Source organism: Corvus moneduloides, chromosome 2, assembly GCF_009650955.1.
Source record: "Corvus moneduloides isolate bCorMon1 chromosome 2, bCorMon1.pri, whole genome shotgun sequence".
NCBI lineage: Eukaryota > Metazoa > Chordata > Aves > Passeriformes > Corvidae > Corvus > Corvus moneduloides.
Window position 1 is genome coordinate 118,917,762 of NC_045477.1, and position 24,291 is coordinate 118,942,052.

Sequence of the window (24,291 nt, forward strand, 5' to 3'; positions counted from 1 at the left end):
AAAAGCAGGGTCCTTATGAATAGAAGGGCTTGTCCTTGCCCTTCCATTATTAAGACCGAGATAGTTTTAATGGGTTCCTGTGTGTGCTGCCTGTTCCTTCTGTTCATATTCTTTCTGTACAGTTGAATCAAACAGCAGACATGGAGAAGTCTTTATAACTTTAATACAGTTTTTTGTGACTAAGCATTTGTCCTCACCTGCTTAGCACTGCGGTGTCTGGATTAGAAACCACCCCAAGAGAAAACTTAAGTCCCCAAACCCTCTTTTAAACATGCTCTGAAGTTTAATTCATTGCTCTCATTGAACTGAAATTCATTGGAGTGCATCTGTATTGAGGATAAAAGAAAAGCACAGTGGGATTTTGGTTCAAGTTAGGAATTTGATTCATTTTAGGAATCTGCCCATTAAGTATATTTAGCTTGTCAATAGTGTTGTCCATGCCCTGTGGGCATCTGATTAGATGCCAAGATCGGGTGGAGCAGTTAAATCCTTCCTCTATAAGAGACAGACAGACAGACACTTCCCCCAGGCGTGTCTTTCTCCCCTCCTGTCACCTGCCTCTTGGGAGCTGCACACACTCATTAAGGATAGGAGCTGGATGGACAATAAGAGATCAGAGTGCCATTAACTGGCTTTTAGCAACATTATTTCTGCAGACCAGAAGGACTGAAAAGCAAAGAGAAGTATTTCATTGCTATGTTGTATGCCGTGGCAGCAGCATAAAGCTGCTAAAGAAAGAAGGTGATGCTGTTCTTACAGGTTATTTTTCACAACAGACCCACCCTGACAAATATATCTGATACCATTGGGTGAAGGGAGATATCTCACTTGGTATTTTATTTTGGTATTTTAAAGGAAGACACAGATTCTTAACCCAAACTGGTTGTTTGCAGCACAGTCTAGGATTAACGTGTAAGAGCATTATTGGGAAAAAATTACGTTATTTCTGAAAAGGTAGAGGAAAATTTGTAATGAAATTTTATATCCCTAATGCTTTAAAAATGACCAGTCTTTTAAGTGGCTTTGCTGATTTTTTTGTATCATACAGCCCTTTCTCAGCCAGACCTGTGGGTCAGTGCCCTCCCTGCTGACCACAGAGGAGCCTGGCCTGAGCTCAGAGCAAAATCATCCCTCACCACAGCTGCCTCTCCTGGCGGACAGCAAGTTTGTGCTGGGGTGAGATGTGGAGAAGTAGCCAAGCTGCAGTGCTCTCAGCGCTGCAGTGGCATCCTGCTTCCCCTGATTAAGAAAAGGTTGTGGTGACATTTGGTGTTTTTATCTTTTTCTGGGACTGCAGCTGTAGCCACCTGTCTCTTGAGCTTGAGTCCTATGCCCTTGCTCGTTAAAGAGCTCCTGTCTTGGCCCTGGGGCATTTGACTTCCACTGTAAAATTGCATCACTGTCAGAAAACTGAGAGCTCAAACAACTCCACCATAGCTGGAAAGTCAGAACGAATCATTGCAGCTGCACAACTGAGATAACAAAATCTCTACACCCACAGATAAAGGTGCTTGTCAACCCCAAAGCTGGAATGTTGGATGGGCTCCGCTGCATGGCCCAGTGGCTAATGGCATGCAGGGAGATGTCACATAGGACCAGGTAGTGAGGAATGAAAATGAAAACATTTTTAGTCATGCACTGAGAGAAACATTTTCATTTTTTCCTTTCATTGAAAGAAACACTTGTACTTTCCTGGAGGTAGTTATCTGATAACCAGGAAGGAAAAGAGGAAGAAAGACTGTGCAAAGGCATGTTCCTGTTTCTGCCTAAAATTTCAGGGCTACATTCCCTTAATTAAACACATCACCTAGAGAAGAGCTACAGAAACCTTGCAGGTGACCCACTGGAAAGATGGGTCACCATTAATAAATTTGGCACAAACCAGCACAAAGCAAAGCTGTTGAACTGCAAGGGCCATCTCGTGAAGGGTTCAGAGTTAGAGTTACTCATGTCACAGTTTTATCACCAGTACAGTAACACAGGGCATCTTTCTTTGTCCCAGAAACAGTAAATCAATCACTTCAGATTCCTTCAAAAAGGAATAATTTAGACCCTTTTGCAATATGCATCACTTGAGAATTGCTGGATGAGGAGCTGGTGTGACAGAAAATGGACTCCCTTCATAGAAGAGGTAAATAAAGAGTCAGTGTGGTATTTGCTCTCACAGAACTGATGGAGTGAACAGGAAACACAGTGGCTTTAGCTAGAGCTGGTCCCCTCTTCAGGTAGGAGTTGACTTCTTTCAGTCCCAGTTTTTCTGTTGTCTGAAAATATCCAAGTGACTGAAGAAAAAAAAAAAAAGGAATTCTTGCTAGATGTAGTCCGGTCTTAAAAATACAACATTATCTACTTCAGTGCCTCTTGGAGTGAAGTTTATAATCAGGTAGTTACATCCTTGTTTATTAAACATTTGTACTCTCAGAAAATGTTAAAAGATACTTTCCTCACCACCAGCAGAAGTGTTATTTCTCACTTAAACACCAGTTCATGAGTTCTTTCTTCTCAGTCACCAAAATAAAATCAAAATTCAGGCACCAAACTCTGAAGTGTTTTTCTGTGCATTTCCCACCCTCTGTGTGTCTTCGGGACGAATCACTGGACTGCGACGAACCATAACCTGCCTTTGGCTCCTTTTTGACAACTGCAAAGGCAGAGATGACCTTTTAATCTTCCATGATAGTATTTCTCCAGTTAAATGCTGCATTTGCTCCGTGAGTTAATGTCTTCACTGGTGGGTTGACCATCTGCCATTTGTTCTCCTCTTTCAGTTCTTCACAGAAACACATACCCAGGGAAGGGATCTGGGAAGGAAGTTACCAGCAGGGTCATTGCTTTGACATGAAGCGGGGGCTTTGCTACAGAAAAGAGCAGCCCCTGATATTCTGTCACTTCTGAAATGAACTAAAACCAGGCTCGAGGCCTGAGGGGTGAAAGCTGAACTTGTGTCATCACTCCACGTCCATACCTGGGCAACCTGTTCCTGTGCCTCACCCTCCCTGACAGTAAAGAATTTCTTCCTAATATCCAATCTAAACCTACTCTCTGTCAGTTTGAAGCCATTTCCCCTTGTCCTGTAACTCCAGGCTCTTGTAAAGTGTCTCTCCATCTTTCTTGTAGGCTCCCTTCAGGCACTGCAAGGCTGCAATTAGGTCACCCCAAAGCCTTCTCTTTTCCACTTTGAAAGGAAGGAGACTAGCTACAAGTGGAGAGATTTCCAAATGTGCCTCGTGTCTGTAGGCATTACATGGCATCGGCTTTCCAGATGAAAACCTTCTTCAAAGATTTAGCTGCTAGTCACATACAATGCTCCCAGAATAAAATCCTTCTCTTTACCTCCAGCACTTTGCTAAAACTGCATGAGATTCCCTTTGGAATGAGAAAGTTGATGTCATTGGTGTTGGCATGCTGTTACACACGTGCTTGCTGCATGATCAGTCTCCTTATTAAAAGTATAATGAAACAACCCAAAAGCTTCCTGATGAAATAAAATCCTCTTACCTTCCGTACCATCTGGGCAAGGTCTCTACTGTCTCTGTTGGGGAGCCCTGTGAGCGCTCGGGTGAGAGGTGCCAAGGAGGAGCCGTGGCCCACGATGAGGATGACACCTGGCACACCAGGAAAAGCAAAGAATGGTGGTGAGGGAGCTGCAGCACTGCCACATTCCCCCCCAGCAGATGGGGGGGCTGTCCATCTTTGCAGACCTTTTTGATAATGTGGCAAAGCATGTTGTGATGGGCAGAAAGTATCTGGTGAGTTGAGCTTGCCAGCTAGTGAGAGAAGGCATTTGCGAGGGAAAGAGAAAAAAAAGCTTTCCGGGAAAACATATTATCTTTTGCTGAACTACACCCTGATGGAGAAAGACCAAGAAAAGCATATACTTTTGCAATTTAGTACTCTACTGTCTCAGTTCTATATTACTTTTTTCATTTCTGTCCCATAAATTGCATGTGTGTTATTTCAGTGTATCCCAGGACAAGCACTGAGTCTGCCTTAAGCTCTGTGCAGTGCCAACAGCACATTAAATGTGCTTCTGTTGGCAAGTCTCTGCCAGTTCCTGTTACTGCAACTGTCTGACAGAATATACAAAGACCTGAAACCTTTACCTTTGCTGGGGCAGGCAGTGATGATCTGTTTTATAACCGCAGAGCTTCTGCTGACATAGTCTTCATAACTTTCCGATGGCACCAGAGAAGAGAGTGGGAAGTTACCCCTGACAATAAAATCACAACTGTGTGTTAATCTAGGTGAATACTAGGATATTCTTAGCACCATTGAATGACTACACCAGAGAAAAGGCAGCTAGTTAAAAGGTTTATCTACTGATTTGGCTGGCACACTGTTACCTCTGCTTCTCTGGAGCATTAGCTTCTCTCTGAGTAATTTCCATTAAATCTCATGGCTAAGTCTCACAGCTCATAAAGCACCAGATGCAGGCAAAACCAGGTTCAGTAAAACTTATAGTTTACAGTGGAGATTATTTAAAGCAGGATTTATGCCTAAGGAAAGCTTTGAGCAATTCTGCCAGCAGGGACCACTGCCCAGACACGGGCAGCAGAGCTGCCTGGGTCTTCCAATCCTGACTGAGTTCAAACAAAGGAGAGACACTGATGACATGAATGTTTGCAAGATTTGGTCCCTCAGCATTAATCTCCTCAATATACCAAGTGAAAAAATGTACAACAAACGAGGCTTATCTGCATTGTTGGTCAAATGGATAGTAAAGACTGTCACTGCTAGAGTTCAAAAAAAGGTGTTTCCAGGGACAGTAATCACAATGCATCACTCTGATGATCTAGCACTTCTGCTGAGGCTTTCTTCTTTCTTTTATATACCAGAGCCTTTCAGGCACCCAAAAAAACTAAGAGCCAGACCTTCACACTGTTGTAAATCAGGGCAGCCTCAAAGCTCTGGTGGGCCTTGAGTGCTGGACAGCATGCCCCCATTTGCAGTGGGTGAATATGGTAAAACCAGACCCTGGTATGGTGGTGCATCTTTCCCCCCTGTTGGGGAAGATGAAACAGGAAAGCCTTATAAATATGATTGCCTGACAAAAGATTTTGGGAATATGAAAACTACAGGCGACATCGAAATGAAAGCCACCTTTGAAATACCAAGTCTTAGTTACTGAACAACTGGAAAACAATGGTATGGCCGACTGAAGGTAATCCCCTCTTGATTGAACAATACCCTCTGCTTGCAGGCAGGTCCAAGGGTCAGAGCAGACCCTACTAGCTCAGCAGAAGGGGTCCAAAGAGTAGTTTTTAGGAGTTAAGATGTAACACTCTATGGTAATATAACAATTCTTATAGGCTGTATGTAAGTGCTATAGGATTCGTATCTTGTATTAGATTGCTTAGTGAAAATCAGAATATTCAGTACAGAAGATGATTTATTGTATTGTAACGAGGACTTCTGCACATCCACTCTACTTACTCCCTTACCCGCTTACACTCTTGCTCTCTTGGGCCTGCTCCGAGCTGCAGCTGGCAGCTCTAAGCAGTGCCCCTATACCCACGCCCTTTGCAATAAACCGCATGTTCCAAGATCTGACTTCAGAGATCTCTCGTCTCCGTCCGTCCCGACCGTCCGACCCACCCAAGCTCCTACACCCCCCCACCCTTTTCAGGCCACACTATGATCTGTGAAATGCTCATTAAGCCTCAGCCTTGATGAGCAGCCCCTGGGCTCAGCTCCTCTGGAGTTTATCAGAAATAATCTGCTAGTCTGCTCCCAGGCACTGCTGCTGTCCAACGAGCTCCTGCTTTTTTTTATGAGCAGCCTTGGAATTTTTTTTTTCCCTGAATGGCATGATGTTCTTGTTCTCACACTTTCTTTGAAAGTGCCAAGCCGAAGTGGGGCCAGGATGAAACCTTGCTATGACTAAAGCCCATTTCTTGGGGCCCTATAAACAGCAGCCCAAAATGAGACCCTTGGAGTTTTCCTGGACCACAGCAGTGACCAGAACTTCCCTGTGAGCGGGACCTCTCCAAGCTGGGAATCTCCCATTTGCTGCACTTGTAGGATCCCCAAATAATGATGGATCCTGGGCTGATCCCCCCACTCCTCGAGGCTCAACCCTTTTCCCTTTGAGGACATGCAAAGACATCCAAAGTGAGTATTTCACTGCTTCTGAGAGGAATTTTTCACAGGTACCTTGCACTGACTCTTTCTGTTTGCGTGTCCACACATGTGCATGTGCTACAGCAAATACACCAGCAATGCTGCTGTCTTAGATGTTCAGGTACTTTAGATATCTAAGTCAGGCCTGTAAGTAAGCTTAATTAAAGTTGTAAACTAAGGTAAATGCTGCTAAATGTTGTTCCTTTTGACACACACACACACACAGAGCTCTTGTTTTATTTCTGTTTGGATTGATTGACTGCATTTTGTTTGTTGGTTTTTTTTCCCCTGGTGTGCCTTAACCATCTAGTCAGTAGCAGAGTGAACCTTGCCAATGAATTTTGTCGTGCTGGCACTTAATATTATATCTGATTTTTACTGACACTCTTGCCAGTGATTCTCTAAGTGATCTCAAACACACGTTTGTAACACCTGGCACCCAAGGATTTTTTAGCCCTGAATGTGATGGGAAGAAACTGGCATTCTATGTGCAAATTTATAGTTCATCCACCCTATTTTTGCCTGGACCTGAGTGAGCTGTGAGGGGCCTGAACACTGTAGTTAACATTGCCTTAGAGCCTCCTCTCTGAACCTCTCACTGCTGTGCATTTGCAGTTTCTTTTGAGGCAAGTGATTTTGTACCAAAAAACCCTAGAGAAAACAGTCTGTTAGTGAAAAACACACCAGAAAGCTCTGCACTCCAGAAAAAGAAGGATTTTGGAGACTTTATGCAGTCTCAAACAAAGACACTTCCTTGGCTGTAAGGAAACCATTAATACATGAGATGTTTCCTTCCCCCCTTTCTTGAATATGTGGGAAATCCCAGAGACAGCTGAGTAATTTCCTGGATCTGGCTGAGCACTGCAAACACTGAGCAGCCTGCTTTGAGAGCAAAGATGAGGAGCTAGATTGAATTGGAGGCTTTTCATTTCCTGCTGGGCTGTGGTTTGCAAGTGCTCAGAAAAGGCATCACCCCTCACCCCACCAAGTTATGAGGGCTCCAAAAAGTCCTTGCTGAGCACAGTAGTAATCTTTGAGCAACTTAAAATGATGCCACAATCATCAGTTAAAGTGAAGTGCTCTTATCTTGCTTGTCCCCAAAACCTCTTGCTGCTGCCCTGCGGATCCTCAGCCAAGGGCTGGCCGACCTTATCTAACGTCACATTTCTTTGTCACTGAAAATCAGATTATTCCTCACATTCCCAAAGTGTTTTCACATGAACCAAAGATAAAAGCAAAGCTCCTGGCACCTGGCATTAATGCCCATAATGCAGCTGTGATGGTACATGTCCAGCTGTGGGCCTGAGCCAGCAGCTCTCAAGGCAACACCAGAGCAGGGCTGGTCCCATGCACAAGAGGTTTGTGTGAGTGCACCCATGTGCTGGTGACAGCAGATCTTATTTTGATATCTTATTTTGATTTGACTTTGATCAGAATCACCCCACCTCTGCAGTGTTTTTAATGATTTATGACACATAAAAGGATAAGATACCTCAGGGAAAAACCCCATAGCTTTATCAGCCAGACGCAGAGCCATTACCTATAACTTGTGTCTATGTCGTAAGATGCCTCTACCAGTTCTGCCACAGTCATGAAGTTAGGGATTGCTCTGCTTGCTTCCCACTTGGTCCATTCAAACAGCCCTGGTTCCACCCTGATTTTGACTCTTTGATTTAATTTAAGCCCTGAAAGAACAAGAAACAGATCTTAAGGGAAAGGTACACTCGAAGTGCTGCATTCAGGCTATACATTCTGCCTTGTTTGCTGTTGTACTTTCATTAATGAAAATTAATTACTTATTGTCAATTGATTAAAGGAAGCCACCATCATATTCTTGTCTGACTAGTGTAAAGGGACTGCAACTTATTATCATCATTATTATCATAATCATAATATTTGAAGCTCTCTTGTGATGCTCTGCTAGAAGGAAAAACCTCAGTAATGTTGCAATCTGAATAAACTTCAGACAGGAAATGCTTTTACCATTTTTTTACAGCATTTTGCTCAGTGTTCATCAGTGGGGCAGTAAATTTTCCAAACTGTTCAGTATTAGAAATGGAATTCTCTTGTCAAAAGAAACATTATTTTTTGAGTGTTTTCAAGAGAGGTTACTGACTGGCAGTGAATGCATTCTAATGTAAACATGATAATGAACTGTGAACCTGCTGAAGGGGACAGGAGGTAAAAAAAGAAAAGAGGGAGAGGAAAGGAAGGGGAAGAGGTTCTGCAATATGAAGGATTAAAGTAGTTCAGCTTGCAAAAGAAAACATGAAAGCAGTCATCCATGATTCACATTCAGATCCTTCAGGGCTCTGGAAATAGTTGGTTTTTGCCTCAAAATATTTTCTGGAAGAGATGGCAATGGTGATTTGGTGAACATCTACTAATGCTGAATTCAATACATGAATGTTTCATGTAACATTAGATTCCACTTTAGCTATCAAGGACTAGTGTTAATGTCATCCTATCCCACAGACTGTACACACACCAGCAGGTTTGTTGCTGCCTGCATTACCAGCTAATCAAAACCACCTCATCTTCCCTGCTTAAAGAGAACCACAAATAACCACAAAGCTGTACATCTTCTTAATTGCTCATGTCAGAAACTTCATAGAAGTTTGATGATGCTTCCAGTGTGGCAGAAGCACCTGGCAGGTGTTGCTGCCTTACCCCGCAGCACGTGCTGAGCTGTCTGCATGCAGCGGAGGGCGGGGGACGAGTACGCGGAGCTGACTGTCACCTCCTGGTCCAGCAGAGCTTCCCCTGGATGGCAACAGCAGAGTGTGACAGATGAGAAACAACTACAAAATACTTCCTGCAAAAAACCAGCTCAGAGCTTTGCAATTTTATCAACATGGGATACATTGACAGTCCCTTTCTATTCATTTTTTTCACACTGTCTGCTGATTGGGCTCATTAGAAAGCTCATTCTGGTGGAAACATCAATTCTAAAAGGAGTGTTGGAAAGATAATTACAGAAGATTCACTCCAAATCTGCAAACAGCAGTTAGGCATTTGGCTGTCTCCATATATCTGAACCATCAGAGACAAGCATTTGCAGCAGACCAGCACTGTCACAGTCACGCATCTTGCTCAGGGAGCACAAACAACTTCATCTGGTGAGTGAATTGAGTCAGCCTAACCCACACCACCCATCCTCCTGCAGGGAGGTGACCACACTCTGCTGACCATGGAGCTGCTTCCTCTGGCCAGCCCCTTCACTCCTCACTGCCCATTCAGGGACAACTGCGTAAGACATTAATCCCTTGCAGACAAGCAGCAGGGCACAGGTAATATTCTGGCTTCTTCCTTTTGGCTTTCTCTGCCAGGAACTGGCAGAGTTGGTCTCAAAGACAAGTAAACAGCTGTGTTCTCTATTTTGCTATTTAAGAAGATCTTGCAGTGGTTGCCCACGGAGAATTGTGGCCAACATTGAGTGCTGGTAGGAATTTTTTCTGCTATAAAGCCAGCATGAGCTTTGGCAGATGATGACAGCCGGCTTCCCAAACCCTTACATTTGCAGGAGGATAATATCCAGCTTACCTATAAGCCTTGACTGGAAAATACCACAGCAAGATAAAGGAGGATCACATTCAAACTGCTTCATGCTGTCTTTCCGCCTTGGCAGGGAGGAGGGGAAGTTCAGATCCGCTCTGTAGTATTTTCCTGAAACAAAGCAGGACATTTTTCTGTGGCACAAGGGAGGCAGCAGCTGTGTTATGTTCATGTTACAGACAGTCAGTGTCACTGATGAAAAACAGCCAGTGCTATTACCTTGAAGGGGTCACATTTTAAGGTTACAACACTGACTTGGGAAATCACCTGTCCTAACAGAATAGCACCTCTTCTGTAAGCTCAGAAGGAGCAAATGGGGAGGAGGAGAGAAAGAAGAGGAAATCATGAGAATTTGGCTTTGTGGGGCTCCAGAAAAACAAAAATCTACTCCCTATCTTTACTCTTTTACTATTGCCAAAATGACCAAAAAAACCATTTCCACTGAATCAAAATGAAACCAATGCATTGATTATGCAGCCAGAAGGTACCACTCTCCTTATCTGGTGTGAATCTCACATACTGAACATGGGGAATCTCCAGCATAGCAAGGCAGACTTTCAGCATAAAGCTCTCACTTGTGTGTCAGGAGGAAGGAAGGGAACAAGAAGGTAGAAGTTCACATTTCCCTGTTTTGGATCAGTTTTCTTCACCTAAAACCATACTTTTTTTTTTTTTTTTTTTTTTTTTTTTTTTTTTTTTTTTTTTGAGAGAGAGAGAGAGGAAATTCAGATTTTAATTTAGGTCAGTGCTGACGTTTCATTTCCACCACAGATTGCCCAGGTTGGACTAGTGACATAGTGTGCCTCTGATCAACAGCCCATGATTCTGACTCAGGCACAGAAAGGTGGAGGGGTCTGACAACCACCACCTTGCATAATGAGAGGTGATGAGTGTGCTCCTGTGATTTGTTCATGTATCAGCGAGACAGTATTCCTCAGTAGCACAAGAGTTTTGTTTATCTGCAGAGTTTGCACTGAATCTCTTCTACCCATTACTGGGATTAATTTGGTTTGGTCCTGGTTTTTGCAGGTCCTCCAATTACCTTACTCACCATCTGCAGTCAGGCACTGCTGAAGCCAAGATTTGCCAAAGACCTGATCCACTGTTTCCCCGTGGCGCATCACCAGCACCCCTCTCCGCAGGGAGGTGTTCTGAGACAGCTGGGGAAAAGGAGGTTTCATGAGAATGTTATCTATAACCTTCAGGAAAAGTCTGGATTCCTGGAGAAGAGACAGTATAACAGATGCTTGTCTTTAGGACAGTGATAATCCCGACTGGTTCTCCACCAAAGGCGAACGAAAGAGATAGAAAGATAAAATCATTAAGGTTGGAAAAGTCCTCCAAGATCATCGAGTCCAACCTTTGACCGATCACCACGTCGTCAACTCAACCACAGCACTGAGTGCCACATGCAGTTGTTTCTTGCACACCTCCAGGTTTGGTCACTCCACACCTCCCTGGGCAGTCTGTTCAATGCTTGAGCTTCCTTTCAATGGAAAAATTCTTCCTGATATCCAGCCTGAACCTCCCCTGGTGGAGTTTAAGGCCACCTTCCCTTGTCCTGTCAAAGGTGTCATCCCTGACCCTCATGGGCTGCAGGTTTTGTTTCTGTGTTAGCACTAGTGGAAGACAGTGCTGGTAACAGATCTTTTAATCTCAGTGTGGGAAGGAATCATAACTTTAATTTATATCCTATGGTTGATACAAACAAAAAATGGAAAACCAGCTAAGATTTAAGTGGTAATGCCCTCTTCTACACCAGCACTAACACCAAGCTTCTGCTTTTCCTAATGAAAATACTACTTCTGCATTTTCATAACTGTGTGGCCAAATCAAAAGTGAACCCAGATCTCCTACAAGGCCACTCTTTAAACTCAGACTGCATGGAATTACAAATAAATTTGAAGTAGTTTGGGGTTAGTATACAATGCACATTAAATACAAATGAGAAGAAGGTAAGGAGGAACAGGTCAAAGGTTTTAAAACTTTAAAACAGTGTTACTGCTGCAGCACTGAGTTAAGTGCTCTGCATCTTCAGCAACAGAGAAGGGAACTCTTAAGAAGTGGTTTGAGGTTGATATTCGTGCATTCTGTTAAACACTTGCATTCCTGCCATGAAACGCCCATCAACTGCCACAAGATCAGAGTATAAACTCAAGGTTTTGTGGTCTTCCTATTCTGCTTGAGAGGAACCCAGAGGCCAGGGAAACTGTACACTGGAGAACTGCCCATTTGCAAAACACATTCCTCAGGCCAAGCCTCAGCTCTACCACAGATCTGACCTGGATAAGAGAGGCCAAGAGCAGCCAAGAGCCAGAGGAAGGATGTGTGACTTGTGCAGAAATTTCTTACAGTCATATACACGGTGTCCTGGAGGCCCCAGGATGGAAGTTCCCTCAAGGTGCCCTCAGTTTCTCTGATGTTGACACAAACCAGCCCAGGGTTATTGCCCAGCACAGCAGGAAGAGAGGCTGTGGGGCCAGCAAACCGAAGAGGTTTCTGAGGCATGTCTGTGCTGAAAACGAGTCTTGGCATCCCTGACAGAGCCAAAAAGGCAATGCAGGTGAAAATCTGCTGTTGGAAAAAATCAGAGTCTTTATTTGTTTTGCTCTTCCTACCAGAAGATCAGTGGAAAACACAGGAAAAATTGATACCTGTTGATTTTGAACGTGGGACAAAAACGTGATCCTACCAGTGCTATTAACCAGTCCAGCTAGCTGTTCTGTGCACTTATCTGCACTACCTACATATCTAAAAATAAAAAAGAAAATGGAACATTTAAATGGGATCTGGGACCATGGGAACCTCCAAGACGACACCCACAGAATCTGGACATAAGAGCAGCCATGAATGGTGAGCCTAATTCTGATATAGTTACTCTGGCTGAAGCCACGTGGAAGTCAGGGGAGGTCATGCCTGTGTCTCACCTGTCAGACTTATCTCCATATCCACTGAGGCTGTGCTCAGAGAAACCTGAACAGAGAACTCATGTTTTGTGCTATTATGACAGGAATAAGGAAAGTTTTATGAAAAGCAAGTGTAATATATATAATATGCATTACAAAAAAAGTATGAGATGTTATACAATACAGTATGAGTGGGTATGTACTTATAAACCTACAACATAATAAATAAACGAAACAACATGTGTAAATGTACAACAAAACATGAAAATGTGAGGGAGGAAGAGGAAAATACTATTAAATTTACTAAATGCCATTAATTAATAGCATATCTGCCAAAGCATGTGGCAAAGATAAGAAATGGAAAAAACAATTACCTGAAGAGAAAGTACATTGGTTACGCTCCTTGACATACTGGGATTATGGCCCTCCCCATTCAGCTTTACATTGGGTTCCTTTTCCGTTTTGGTGAAGGATCTTGAAGCTGTCTCAAAAAGATATTCCCTGTAGAAAAAGCAGAAGCAACACACACACATACACAAACATACAGGCACACACACAAATAGAAGAGACTTTTGAGTCATGGTATTTTTTACAGGCTCAGTAAGTCGGGATTCATGTTCCATTCAATACTTTTTGCACACTTGCAATCCACCTCATCACTTTGCTGTTCATTTAGAATATGCCCCATAAAAATGTGGTTAAAATATTAGGAACTGATAGTGTATGTTGGGTGTAACCCTGCTAAAGTGGGACATTCAAGCAGGAAATACTACCTGGTGGCCTCCTCCCTTTCTCTGAGACATCAAGAAGTGCACCAAAATTTCCCTGCCTAGAAAAGTCAGCTCTAATCTACAAGTAGCATCAGCTGTGCTGTCAGCTGCAGAATGAAGTGCAGGAAGCCAGGCAGGTGCCTTCTGATACAGGGCACATCAACAAGATAAGGGTGGTGCCAAGCTGCTGGAGCAACCTTTGTGTGGTTTCATTTCAAGTTAACTCTATGAGCCCTTGAAATGAGAAAAAAGAAGAGAGCAGACAGCCACGCTGAAGGCTCAGCCTGCCCTGGCAAAATGTGCTCTTTCAAAATTCATTAGGGCGTTCAGGTTTTTCAAGAGCAAGCAGGGGTCATCCCTTGAGCAGCTGAACTTATGAACTCTGGGTGTCTGCGGGTGTGTGTCCTCTCCCTTTTCTCTCAGAAGGTGTCCCAGCATCCCGCCCAGACCCTCAGGATTCCCCCTCTGCCCACAGGTCCCAGCAAGAAGGAGCTGCCATGGCTCCTCAGCAGGAAAAGTGGCTGATGGAAGGCAACACCCGTGAAATCCCAAGTTACCTGTGCTTGACCCACGTGTCTGACTCGTGGGCTTTCTCGGTGTAGTTTTCTGGGAGGAAGCCCCTGCAGCCGGTGCGGTGCGAGATGCCGATAACCCAGCCCTCGCTCACGTCGCACTGCTGCGTGGGGTCCACGTAGATCAAGTCCCCAGCGTTGATCATGAGCTCATCAATGTTCTGGGGCTTGTACTGGAAGAGGGCCCTCAGCCTCTGGGGGGACACACAGCAGGGTCAGGATGTTCTCTGTGCTGCAGCAGCTCAGGGGATGGTTGTTCCCCTCTCCTGGACACAGAACCAGTTCTGTTTTCCACTCTGCAACCTGCTCTTTGGTGGCATTCCAGGAGAGGAAAAGGAAGACTCTACCACATTTACAATATGTGTAAAAACAGGCACTTGGTTTTCACAAAAATACTTTTTTTCTCCTGTTGCTGGTACAGACTTATTTGAAAGCGAGCATAGATCTGACCTATTTTTATGAATTGCTTGCAGCTCTCCTGAGTGTGACTAAAATCCAGTGTGAGACTTGTGACAAAGTGATTTACTGATCTGACAAAAAACTGTTGATCATTCCATAATTTAAATTTGGAAATGAGAACTGAAACAATGTTGACAGGTTTCAACGAAGAGTCTGCTAAGCAGAAAATCATCAGTGAGAACTGTGCCTTGCTCACTGCTGCAATTTTCATCATGGCTGGAACAATCAAGAAAACTAATTTTGCTGAATGGAATTTTACTGCAAAACTGTAAACTGACAAATCCTAGCAAACATTAAAGGATGATGATTTCCTGTCTCTTTTATTTTCTCATGTCATGGTAAGATTAAGTTTTTTTCCGCTGGGGTTTGGAATTAGATTTTGAGACACGCAGGTCAAGCAACCTACCATAATAAAAGTATTATCTACTGATTCAGGAGTGCAGTTTTTCAACCCAAAATGGCACTGGAAACAACCAAGCTCTTTGAAACAGTGTGCTGAGCAGGCAGATATTTTCTTAAGGATGGAAAAGGCAAGGTAAGTGTACCAAAGAAAATCAAGGGCTCAGGAAATGAAATAAATCTGATTCCAGTACCTGGTAATGCACAAAACGCATGTCCCGTGAATAGAGAGCAGCCACCCACTGGCAGGGTTCCCCTGGGTTAATGCATTTGGCCAGTTGTTCCAAAGTCTTCTGATGGTGAGGATAAAACCTGTGGGCCAAGGTAAGGTGGAACTGCTTCAAGGAGGGCTTCACGTGGCAGTCTAGGGATGAAACAATCACATCACAACACAGAAACAAAGGGCATTTAAAGCTCCTCTTGTTTTATCCTACATGCTTTGCTTGATGCAGGAAATATCACAGTAACTAGTGGTAGAGTAGATCTACTGAACAATGGTTTTGAAGGATGTCATGGTTCTAATCATGCCAAAATCATTCACAAATGTGGACTGGATTTGCTTCCTGGCTTCATCTGCGAGGGAAAAAAAATGATCAGGGTTTGATTTCCTCTCCCAGCCTGAGATGTGTTGAACCCATTTCTCCCAGACAAAGCTGTGGTGGGGCTGTGCCCCTTCAGTCTCCACTGGTGATGCAGTTTCCCTTGGAAAGGGGATTAGGCCCTATTCCCAGGGATGCAGTCAGGCCATCAAGCTGGGCCACAGCACCACGGAGCTGGGAATCTGGGGAGTGTTACGTCCCTGCCCATCTTGGATATCCTGATCAATGGCCTGCCAAGTTGCACACAGGATCATTTCAGCTTTTAGGCAAAAGTGTGGTGTCTTCAAAGACTAAAACATGCTCCTCTGGCCTCTCTGCCTGCAAATGTGTAGAAGGAAAGGGTGCTTGCTGGCAGGAATATATCAGCCAAGCTCCCCTGGAGACACAGGTCATATTTTCAGTACTGTGGCTACGCATTTGTGCTCCAACCCACCCATTTGCCCTCTGATGTTGGTCCTACCTGCCAGAGCCGAAGCCTCTGATGAGAATGCCACAGCAAACTCTTTGAGGACATTTGCCTGTCTGTCATCAATGAAGAAGCCAAGGTAGCTGGGAGATGCATGTAGTATTAGGGAAATGGATGGTGGAAAGCTCTGGGAAAAGCTGTCACCAACTCGCTTTAAGATGTCATACAATAATTCCACTTTCTGGTCTTCACACTGAAAGAAAACAGAGGAGGAGCAGGCTTTACCCACCAGCTCACAGCCAGTGTTGTAGCCTCTGTCACACAGCACTGCCAGAAAACTGTGGGGCTACAAACTTCCTGAGAAACAAAAAAAAACCCCTGGGAATTTGCCTGAAATTCCTGGCATTAAAACCAGTTATAGTGGGCAGCTGGATCAGCACAGTGTCCTGGTTCTATAACAGGAGATGGAGCCTTTAACCCAAGGTAGCCTGGGTAGGAAAAAGCCAAAGTATTTTACCACCTGACAGGTGTGCAGTAACCTGTCTGAAATGAGGCAGGGATCATGATTTCCCTCTTCAGTTCTAAGTAAGGATTTGTGTTACTGTTATCCTACAATCCTTTGCTGAGATGTGCAAGGTGAGGGTTACAATGCAGTTGTCTCTTCCAGACAGGCCTTTAAACTTGATGCTTCCCGAGAGCATGGCATTCATTATTAATTAATGATTTTGTTCTGTATAATTGTGTTTAATGGCCACAGAGCACCATTCTGTGTTTTGCAACAAAATAATCTTATTTTCACTGTGTCTACTTTTTGGCATGGTTGTGATGACCCACCCTTAGGGGGAAGGAAGCTCTTGATGGTTTAACACAAAAGTATGATGAACAAAGTAATTTTTATCCAGCTGCTCTAGCCCAAGCCTGTTTCAGCACATCCCAGATACAGCTGATGATCATGTGTTGCACCACCAACATGCTAAAATTGGATTCCAAGTGTCTCCAGAGTTTTTTCAGACCAGTGACTCTTTGCTGGACTTCTCAAATGATTTCACAAAATCTTCAGCTTCAGTGGAAAGGGTAAAATCTGGGACACACCACCATAGCAGTGAGCCGCTGATGGGGTTCTGTGGGGAAGGCAGAGCTTTCCCTGACATTCCCACAGGCTTGGTACCGATGTTGTCTGCATCTTACGGTAACCCTGTCCCTTCTGCACAGCTGGCTGATGGCAGCCACTGCTGCCTTGGCTGGGAAGGTTTATCATCCTAAATCCATGCAGCAGTGGACACGTGGGAGCCTGAAAGCAGCTGGACTGCACAGGGCTGCTCTAGATGGATCAGCTACCGTGAAACGTCCCACTCAAACATAAAGCATCACTCAGACATTAAGCATCACTCAGACATAAAGCATCACTCAAACCTAAAGCATCACTCAGACATAAAGTATCACTCAGAAATTAAGCATCACTCAGACATTAAGCATCACTCAGACATAAAGCATCACTCAGACACTAAGCATCACTCAAACATAAAGCATCACTCAGACATAAAGCATCACTCAGAAATTAAGCATCACTCAGACACTAAGCATCACTCAAACATAAAGCATCACTCAGACATTAAGCATCACTCAGACATAAAGCATCACTCAGACACTAAGCATCACTCAAACATAAAGCATCACTCAGACATTAAGCATCACTCAGACACTAAGCATCACTCAAACATAAAGCATCACTCAGACATTAAGCATCACTCAGACATGAAGCAACGTGCCTGGACCTGGGTCGTGTCATTTGATCACCAGCAAGTTCTGGTGTCAGACAGCAGCAGGTGGCCCAGTTTCACCAAATATCACCCAGCAGAATTTTGACCCTTGCACTCTCCCGTGCCTCACCGTGAAGAAGTCGCAGAGGGTGACGTGTGGGAAAACCTCGTGGGCTCTGTTCTTCCCGCACTGGCGCTTGCTCTCCTTCCAGAAGTCCTGCAGGCGGCTGTGCAGGTGGCCCGTGGGGCACAGGTACAGAGCATATTCCTGAGGGATTGGGTCATCCAGGGAGGGGTCGTTGCAATGGGAATGCAGCCTGAAATCAAGAGCATACCCCTGAGAGTGAGGGTGTGCACCACTGGCTCTTGTTTCCTGTGGCTGAAGGTCTCCATAGCAGAGATCAGAAAAAAGAAATACAATTTTAGTATTTTCTTACAAATGAAAAGCTGAAATAAAAGCTCCTTTTTCTCTCTGAAACACTAAATAATGGAGACTTCTTTTTTTGTCTGCTTATTTTTTGAGTGCTTTACATTTTATCATGTGTCTTCACTTCTGTCAGTGTCTGAAAATGACAGAAAACAAAAACCACTTTTTTAGGGGTTTGGGGTTTTTTTTCCCCCTTTTCATGACTGGAACAGAGGACTGGAGGAAGAAAAAAGACAGTGGGTGGAGCATGTTGAAGAATGACAAAATTGAAATTAACTGAAGATTAAAAAAACACTTGAAAAGAGCCTTTTTATTCAGCCCTAAGAAAAGCAAGAAAGACAAATCAGAAAATTCACAAGCAAAGGGCAGAAACTCATATGCCATGTGATTATGTCCTTTAGCATGTCCTTCACATGCTGTATGTTTGTCTTTGCAGCTGTTGGATTGGGAATGGTTGTTGGGAAGTGTGGTATCATCCCTGAAAAAAATTATTTGGAAAGAACATGCCATTCTCAAATATCTCCTCTGGCTTTTCATTAAAGAAAAGAAAAAAGAAGAAAAAAGAAGAAAATCGAACCAAGGAGGGGGGAAAAAGTAAAGCAAAACAAAACCCCGAAAAAAGTGCAAGGAAAGACTGGATTTAATGTGAAGGTGAGTTAAAGCAAAAAAAAAATAAAATCAATTATCAGCACATGAATGACATATAAATACTCTGGGAGAGTCTTGGTAGGGAGGAGAAAACTTTGTGGGGTTCAAAATTGAGAAGTGATTTTAATTGTAGTAATACCTCCCTCTGACCATCAGCCTTTCCCTTTGTGGTGAGCCTTTCTGTTCCCCTTCAGCTGGTGTTTCTGCATGTATTTGTAAGAGCAGTGATGGGTTTGCATAAATTTTCCCTGTTTCCTTGTTCCTTTCCCTCAGGAGGCTTAAAGTTGAGGAGGATTTTCTGACCAGACCAGCTGGTTCCATGAACTGGCTTATTGGTAAAAGTAGCTGCTTCTTTTTAATTTGCCTGGACCTTCCACAAGTAACCTTGAGTCCCAGAATAAGTACAAATACAAATATTTCTCTCTCTGAGTGAAATAAATTAAAAAAAAAAAAAAATCTCAAATTCAGGTTTGGTTTTTTTATGGCAAGTAACTTCAGTGACAGAATGAGCACATCAACAGGGATTTTTAGGCAGGTTTAATATGAAGGCCCACCTTAGAAATCACAGGTACTTACCATTTTGCTGCATCTTCTACTGTCTTTTGTCCAGTAGCAACCAAGGCCTTTTGCCTAGAGAAAGCACAAAATTGATTCCTCAGAACAGCAGAAAGAAAACTTTTATAAAGTAAAGGCATTTAGTGACTGTGGTCACCAAGTCTATTTTGCAGCACAGGCAGGACTTTTAGTAAGAAGTTTTTCCCTAGCAAATGTTAATGTTCTTGAAACTTTCCAGATAGTTTTGTTCTTGGTAGGAAGATTGGTAACCTGTCCTCCCCATTAGATGCCTGCCTTTGTGTTCTGGAGGTGTTTCCTTAGAAGCCCTGCCAAATACATGTATTTCCTTGGGGTCAGATAAACCATCCATCCACTGCAAGAACAGAGTTTTCTTGGTTCATAGGAAAAAGGTTCTGATTCAAGATGCCAGGCCCAAGCCCATACATTAAAACTAAGCAAAACACACTTATATTGGGGTTTGAAATCCGGGTTGAGGTTCACCCACAGCCAGCAGAGAGCCAGGTCTAAGCCAGCAGCTCAGTCCAAGATGAGGGACAAAACCTCTCGTTTCTCTCTGTTGATGCAACTTCCGTTCTCTGGGGTTGGATTTGATTCACATTTCCTTTTCTCACTAGAGTTTTCAAAATGCCAGCCATGTGTTTCACATGAGCAAATCTTTGTGCCTGAATACTGGGTGATGGGGGAAGGATTCCAGTGTTCAAACAGCAGCTGCACCTATGAGCCCCATTTCCATCCGTGAAATGCACCTACAAACTTCTCAGAAGAAACACAAAGGGGACGTAGAGACAGTGGACACTGGAAAAAACTACTGAATTTCTTGGCATCTACTGAATCCCTTGCCATCTGCTGATGTCTTTCCTTCTCTCTTGAGGCCACCCTTTCTGGCCACTGGCTTCTGAGGGCATTGAATTTTGTTGTCTCCTCCCATTTTTGTTCTTCATCCATCCCCATGACACCCGAACACACATGAGCAGTGTGTGCATTGAGCTGCAGGACTCAGGTTCATCCTTATGTTCCCTCCCAGTCTTCTGTCTTCTCTTTAGTGTAAAAACTACCCTTGGGCTTTTTAATAACATTTGTATGCAACCATGCCTGGCTCCTTAGTGAGGCTTGACATGGATAAGGACAAACGTGAGCTCAGACTTTACCTTCTACCTTCCTTTTCCGTAAAGTGCATCAACTCCTGTGGCCAGATCAATGCACAGCCACGAGGTCCAAAGCCAGCCTGTGCCCTCTGTGATGGAACACTGCACGTTCCCTTTCTGTGCCTTTGCTGAGTCCTCCTTCTCCATCACACCAAACACAAACAACCACTTCATAACCCCTCATTGCACCTCCAAGTGAGTGTTTTACCACTTCATGCAGTGCTGCTCCTCCCACCTGAGGACAAGCTCTGTGCAACCAGCCCTGGAGCCAAAACAGCGTTTGGCTTCAGCTTTTCTTTACCATGGGGCATTCAAAATTAAAGATAATAAGACAAGGGAGACCTGAGGCCATGAACTGCCATCCTGCTCACTCCTGTCTCATTGTTCCCTTGTGCCCCTCTCAATACCTGTTCCCACTTTTGGTCTCATCTCATAAGTTGGCTGTAGGATGATTCCCATAGCACTAGGGTTGCATTAGGCTGTGACTAATCCTACACTTCCATCATGAGAAGTGAAAATTGAAAAATAATGCAAAGAATAAATTCTGCATGTACCAATGTCTCTCAGATAAACAGTAGGAAAAAAACATTGAAAATCTGTACTGAAAGTAGATTAAAAATAAATCTACAGTGAGAATAAGCTGGCTCTTCCCTAAAAAAGAAGCTGCAGGCAGCGTTTCTTGTATAAATTTGTTGATCTTACACTAGACTTGACCCTCACATATTTGAGTTTTGTTCATCGAGGAAATGTTGCTTTGGCCTATTGGTTCTACATGGTGAAAGATTTTGTAATACTTCCACCCCACCTCATATTTCTCAGGCTAGGACATACCAAAGAAACTTTTCAGTGCTTTCATTCATGGTTTAATTGAGGGACAGCAGAGACAGCTAAAAGGTTTTATAAAAATGCAGTCGAAATTTTGAAGGTCCTAAAGTCAAAAAAAGAAAATAAAATTTTTAAAAATTGCTTTTGGGCCTTTTGTTGATTTGCACAATATTTCTGCTGCTGCTTCTTGATTTTGAACTGGGAAGCACAAAGTCATCTCAGTAACAGCAGGAAGGGTTTTAAAGGGGATTGGAAAAACATCACATAAAGCAGAAAAAAATTCAAAAAGTAGCCACTACTTTGGGGTGACCAAACTTACAATATTAATAGAGAAATGACGAGCCATGTTTTCAGCCCACAGCTAAAATTCCACTGTGCATCACTGGGAACAAGGGACTCACAGTTCCCTTGTGAGCTGTGCCCATCATGTCTGACATTGATTGCTTCCACAGCTGCTCCCAAAAAACAACACAGCACTTAAAAATGGAGCCTCTTCCACTTGCTTAATTTTCAATCAAAAGGGAGAGAGATATTGCTCTTCTTTCTAAAATACTTTTTACGAGGGGTTCTCTAATATTTAAATAATAATATTTACTTTTTGAACAGTTTGAACCAAAAATGTCCATACTTGCCCTTCAGAAGTTGGAAAATCCTCCCCAAAACTTGCCTGTCCAACAGGAGAGATGTTTGGGGGAGGAGTGGCCAGCACTTTTCTTTTGCATTAACTTGTTTACCTGCCACCAGTTATTCTTTCATGTACTGGAGTTGCCAAGAATAGGGCTTCGTTCTTACTACTGTATTTTCTAGGCAGGACATGATTTTTGGAACACGATCCTGATTCAAGACAGGAAGAAAAATTGACAGACTTATGGGGCATCTTGTTAAGGAAAGCTTTTAAAGCAGTTTCCAGTGACACCATCCAGCAGGAGACTTTTGCCGGGCCTAAAAGAAAACTTCAGCTAGAAATTACATCTATATTTAATTCCCTTATAATAAGAGTGTTTAATTCCCTTATAATAAGAGTGATAAGCAGAAAAAGATGAAAGATGATGTATCTCAAGAGCAAACTATGGTCAACTTCTCAATGCATTGAAAAGCCTCTCAAATTCAGGATGTGGAAGGGTGTGAATCTTTAGATTTACACAGTAATTTAGAAAGTGGGACATTGAGCAGATTGCTTTTGCTATATGGGCAATACACACTGCTCTGTATGAAATTCAGAGCAAGACAGGTCTGATCCCTGCACAGGGCCATCACCCCAGGAGCAGCACATTCTCCTGATCAAAAAACCGAGGTGCCTTTATCGGGATTCTATGGGAAACACCTCATACCTTAAATAAATCTCCCTCTGCAAAGTCAGCTGAGCAAACTACTCACGCGATATGAGCCGGGAATCCTTTGGCGAGGAGAGGCTCGAGGAGTGCAGAGGTGCTCCTGCTCCGGTGCTTGTTGGACACCTTTGCATACAGCTGTGCCTCAGCCACCGCCATCTCCTCCCTGTCCTCCCCTCTCCGTGTGCTCGGTGCTGACAGAAACTGGGAGGTGGGAGGAGGGTGCGAAGGAGGGAGGGAGGGAGAGAGTCAGAAAATGAAAGAGAGAAAGAGGCAGATAAAGTAAAAAAAAAAAACCAAACCTCACAGCCCTTGTGATCTTTTCTGACAAAAGCTGACATCCTGTTTTCATAGAATCTGCGCCTCTGAATTTTTGTTGGAGGGTGGCTGAAAAAGAAAAAGCTTTTCCTATCTGCCCTGGCAGAACAACATGAGAAGCCCACAGGTAACCACCACCATCAGAGGGGACTTGCTGAAGGGGCTGAGGTGGAATCTTTTAGCTTTTCACTTTAAACTGTCTTGTGAAAGCCAAGAAATCCACCTCAGCTGCAACTGCACCAGGGGGGAACAAGCGGGGCTGTCCTGCAGCACGTAGGAAGTTAGCCTGGAGGCCAAATTCTTTCCTTTTGGGCTCAGTTTCATGTCCTTCTGTCTGTATCATACACGGCTCCTGCTCTGGTCTTCTCAGCCAAAATCAATGAACAACCCCACTGTGGAAGATTAAACCCAATGTCCCATCTAGACATCACACCCTGAGACTGAGCTTGGAGCAGCTCAGAGTGGAAGCAGGGAGAAGATCTTGTCCTTTCCAGGGGTGCCAGTCCCGCTGTGGGAGCCTTTGCCGAGCTGCCCTGGCTGGTCCCCAGCCTTTCCAGCATGGCCAGAGTGGGTGAATTGGTTGGAGACAGTATCTTCTGTCCTCATTGCAGGTTATCAGTCTTCCCTGTGGAGGACAGGACACCTCACCCCGTAGACTGAAAGGATCACCTGAGCTGCTGGTCTCCTGAAATGAGCCCTCACGTTTTCCCCACTTTGGCTAAAGTTCCCCTTGGGGCACCTGGCCAGCTTGAGCTGGTTCTCCAGCCATTTGGAGAACCATCTGAGCTACCTGAAGCCTGGTGGGGAGAGTGTTCCCATTTCCAGGGAGGGCTGCTGAAAGTGACACAGGAGAGGACGAAGAATTCTTGAAGTCACGGCCTAAGTTAACAGGATCGTGACGTGATGTTCTCTCCTTTGGAAGTGCCAGTTTCCATTGTGCACAGAAAAGGGACTGAAGAGCTTCTCTCATCTCAGCCATGTTCCAGGGACATGGGTTTTATCCTGGAAAACTTTAATTTCCTCCCTGGCCTCTCGGGAGCCTTGTTTCACTTACACTCTGGTGGTTTGTTTGCATCATCCTTCCTTCTCCTTCTTCCCTCCACCCTTCCCTCTGTCAGGAATCTCTCTTCTTAGTGAAAACAACCCAGCCAAATTATTACTCCTCTTGAGCATTCCTTGCAGCTGAACATCCATTTCCATTTTCTAAATCCCAGAGTACAACTGAGTTGATACCTCAGCAACATGAGACGCTTTTTTCAAAAACCCTGTGCAGGCACACAGCGAAGGCTAAACCAAGTGAAGGAGGAGCAAGGTGAGTCTGTGAGCTTTGTGTGCTGAAGAGGTGAAGCCCTGGGGCTGCTGCCCTCTGCCACCCACTGCCCTTGGCATTCAGGCCCCTCAGCTTTGACAGAGGATGAGCCAGCGCTCATGTGGCGTTCCTGGGGCTCCTTTGCTGAGGGGTTGCGGGAAGGTTT

The 24,291-nt window shown here is 44.0% G+C and overlaps 1 protein-coding gene across 2 annotated transcripts; it reads right to left on the reverse strand.

Annotated features, from left to right (window-relative positions):
* Positions 1-810: 810 nt before the first annotated feature.
* On the reverse strand, positions 811-22,730 carry UBASH3A (ubiquitin associated and SH3 domain containing A). Of its 2 annotated transcripts, none has more exons than XM_032101059.1 (14): positions 22,545-22,730; positions 19,198-19,251; positions 17,677-17,863; positions 15,841-16,039; positions 14,976-15,145; positions 13,909-14,117; positions 12,956-13,082; positions 10,727-10,835; positions 9,664-9,786; positions 8,791-8,883; positions 7,661-7,805; positions 4,104-4,210; positions 3,499-3,605; positions 811-2,801 (listed from the first exon to the last, which is right to left on the reverse strand). In XM_032101059.1, the coding sequence occupies exons 1-14, from the start codon at positions 22,655-22,657 to the stop codon at positions 2,664-2,666; spliced, it is 1,881 nt and encodes a 626-aa protein (XP_031956950.1). In that variant the 5' UTR covers positions 22,658-22,730; the 3' UTR covers positions 811-2,663. The 2 variants fall into 2 exon arrangements, with proteins under 2 accessions (XP_031956950.1, XP_031956951.1); XM_032101060.1 differs by having other exon boundaries at positions 17,677-17,933; positions 22,545-22,631.
* Between the last annotated feature and the right edge of the window lie 1,561 nt (positions 22,731-24,291).

What these genes read in the sequence shown, in the direction of transcription:
- UBASH3A (XM_032101059.1), bottom strand. Translation starts at nt 22,657, where the DNA reads ATGGCGGTGGCTGAGGCACAGCTGTATGCAAAGGTGTCCAACAAGCAC. An exon ending in GACACGTGGGTCAAGCACAG is followed by an intron (nt 13,083 to 13,908) that starts GTAACTTGGGAT and finishes CTTTTTCTACAG; the next exon opens with GGAATATCTTTTTGAGACAG. An exon ending in AGCTCAGCACGTGCTGCGGG is followed by an intron (nt 7,806 to 8,790) that starts GTAAGGCAGCAA and finishes TTGTTCTTTCAG; the next exon opens with GGCTTAAATTAAATCAAAGA.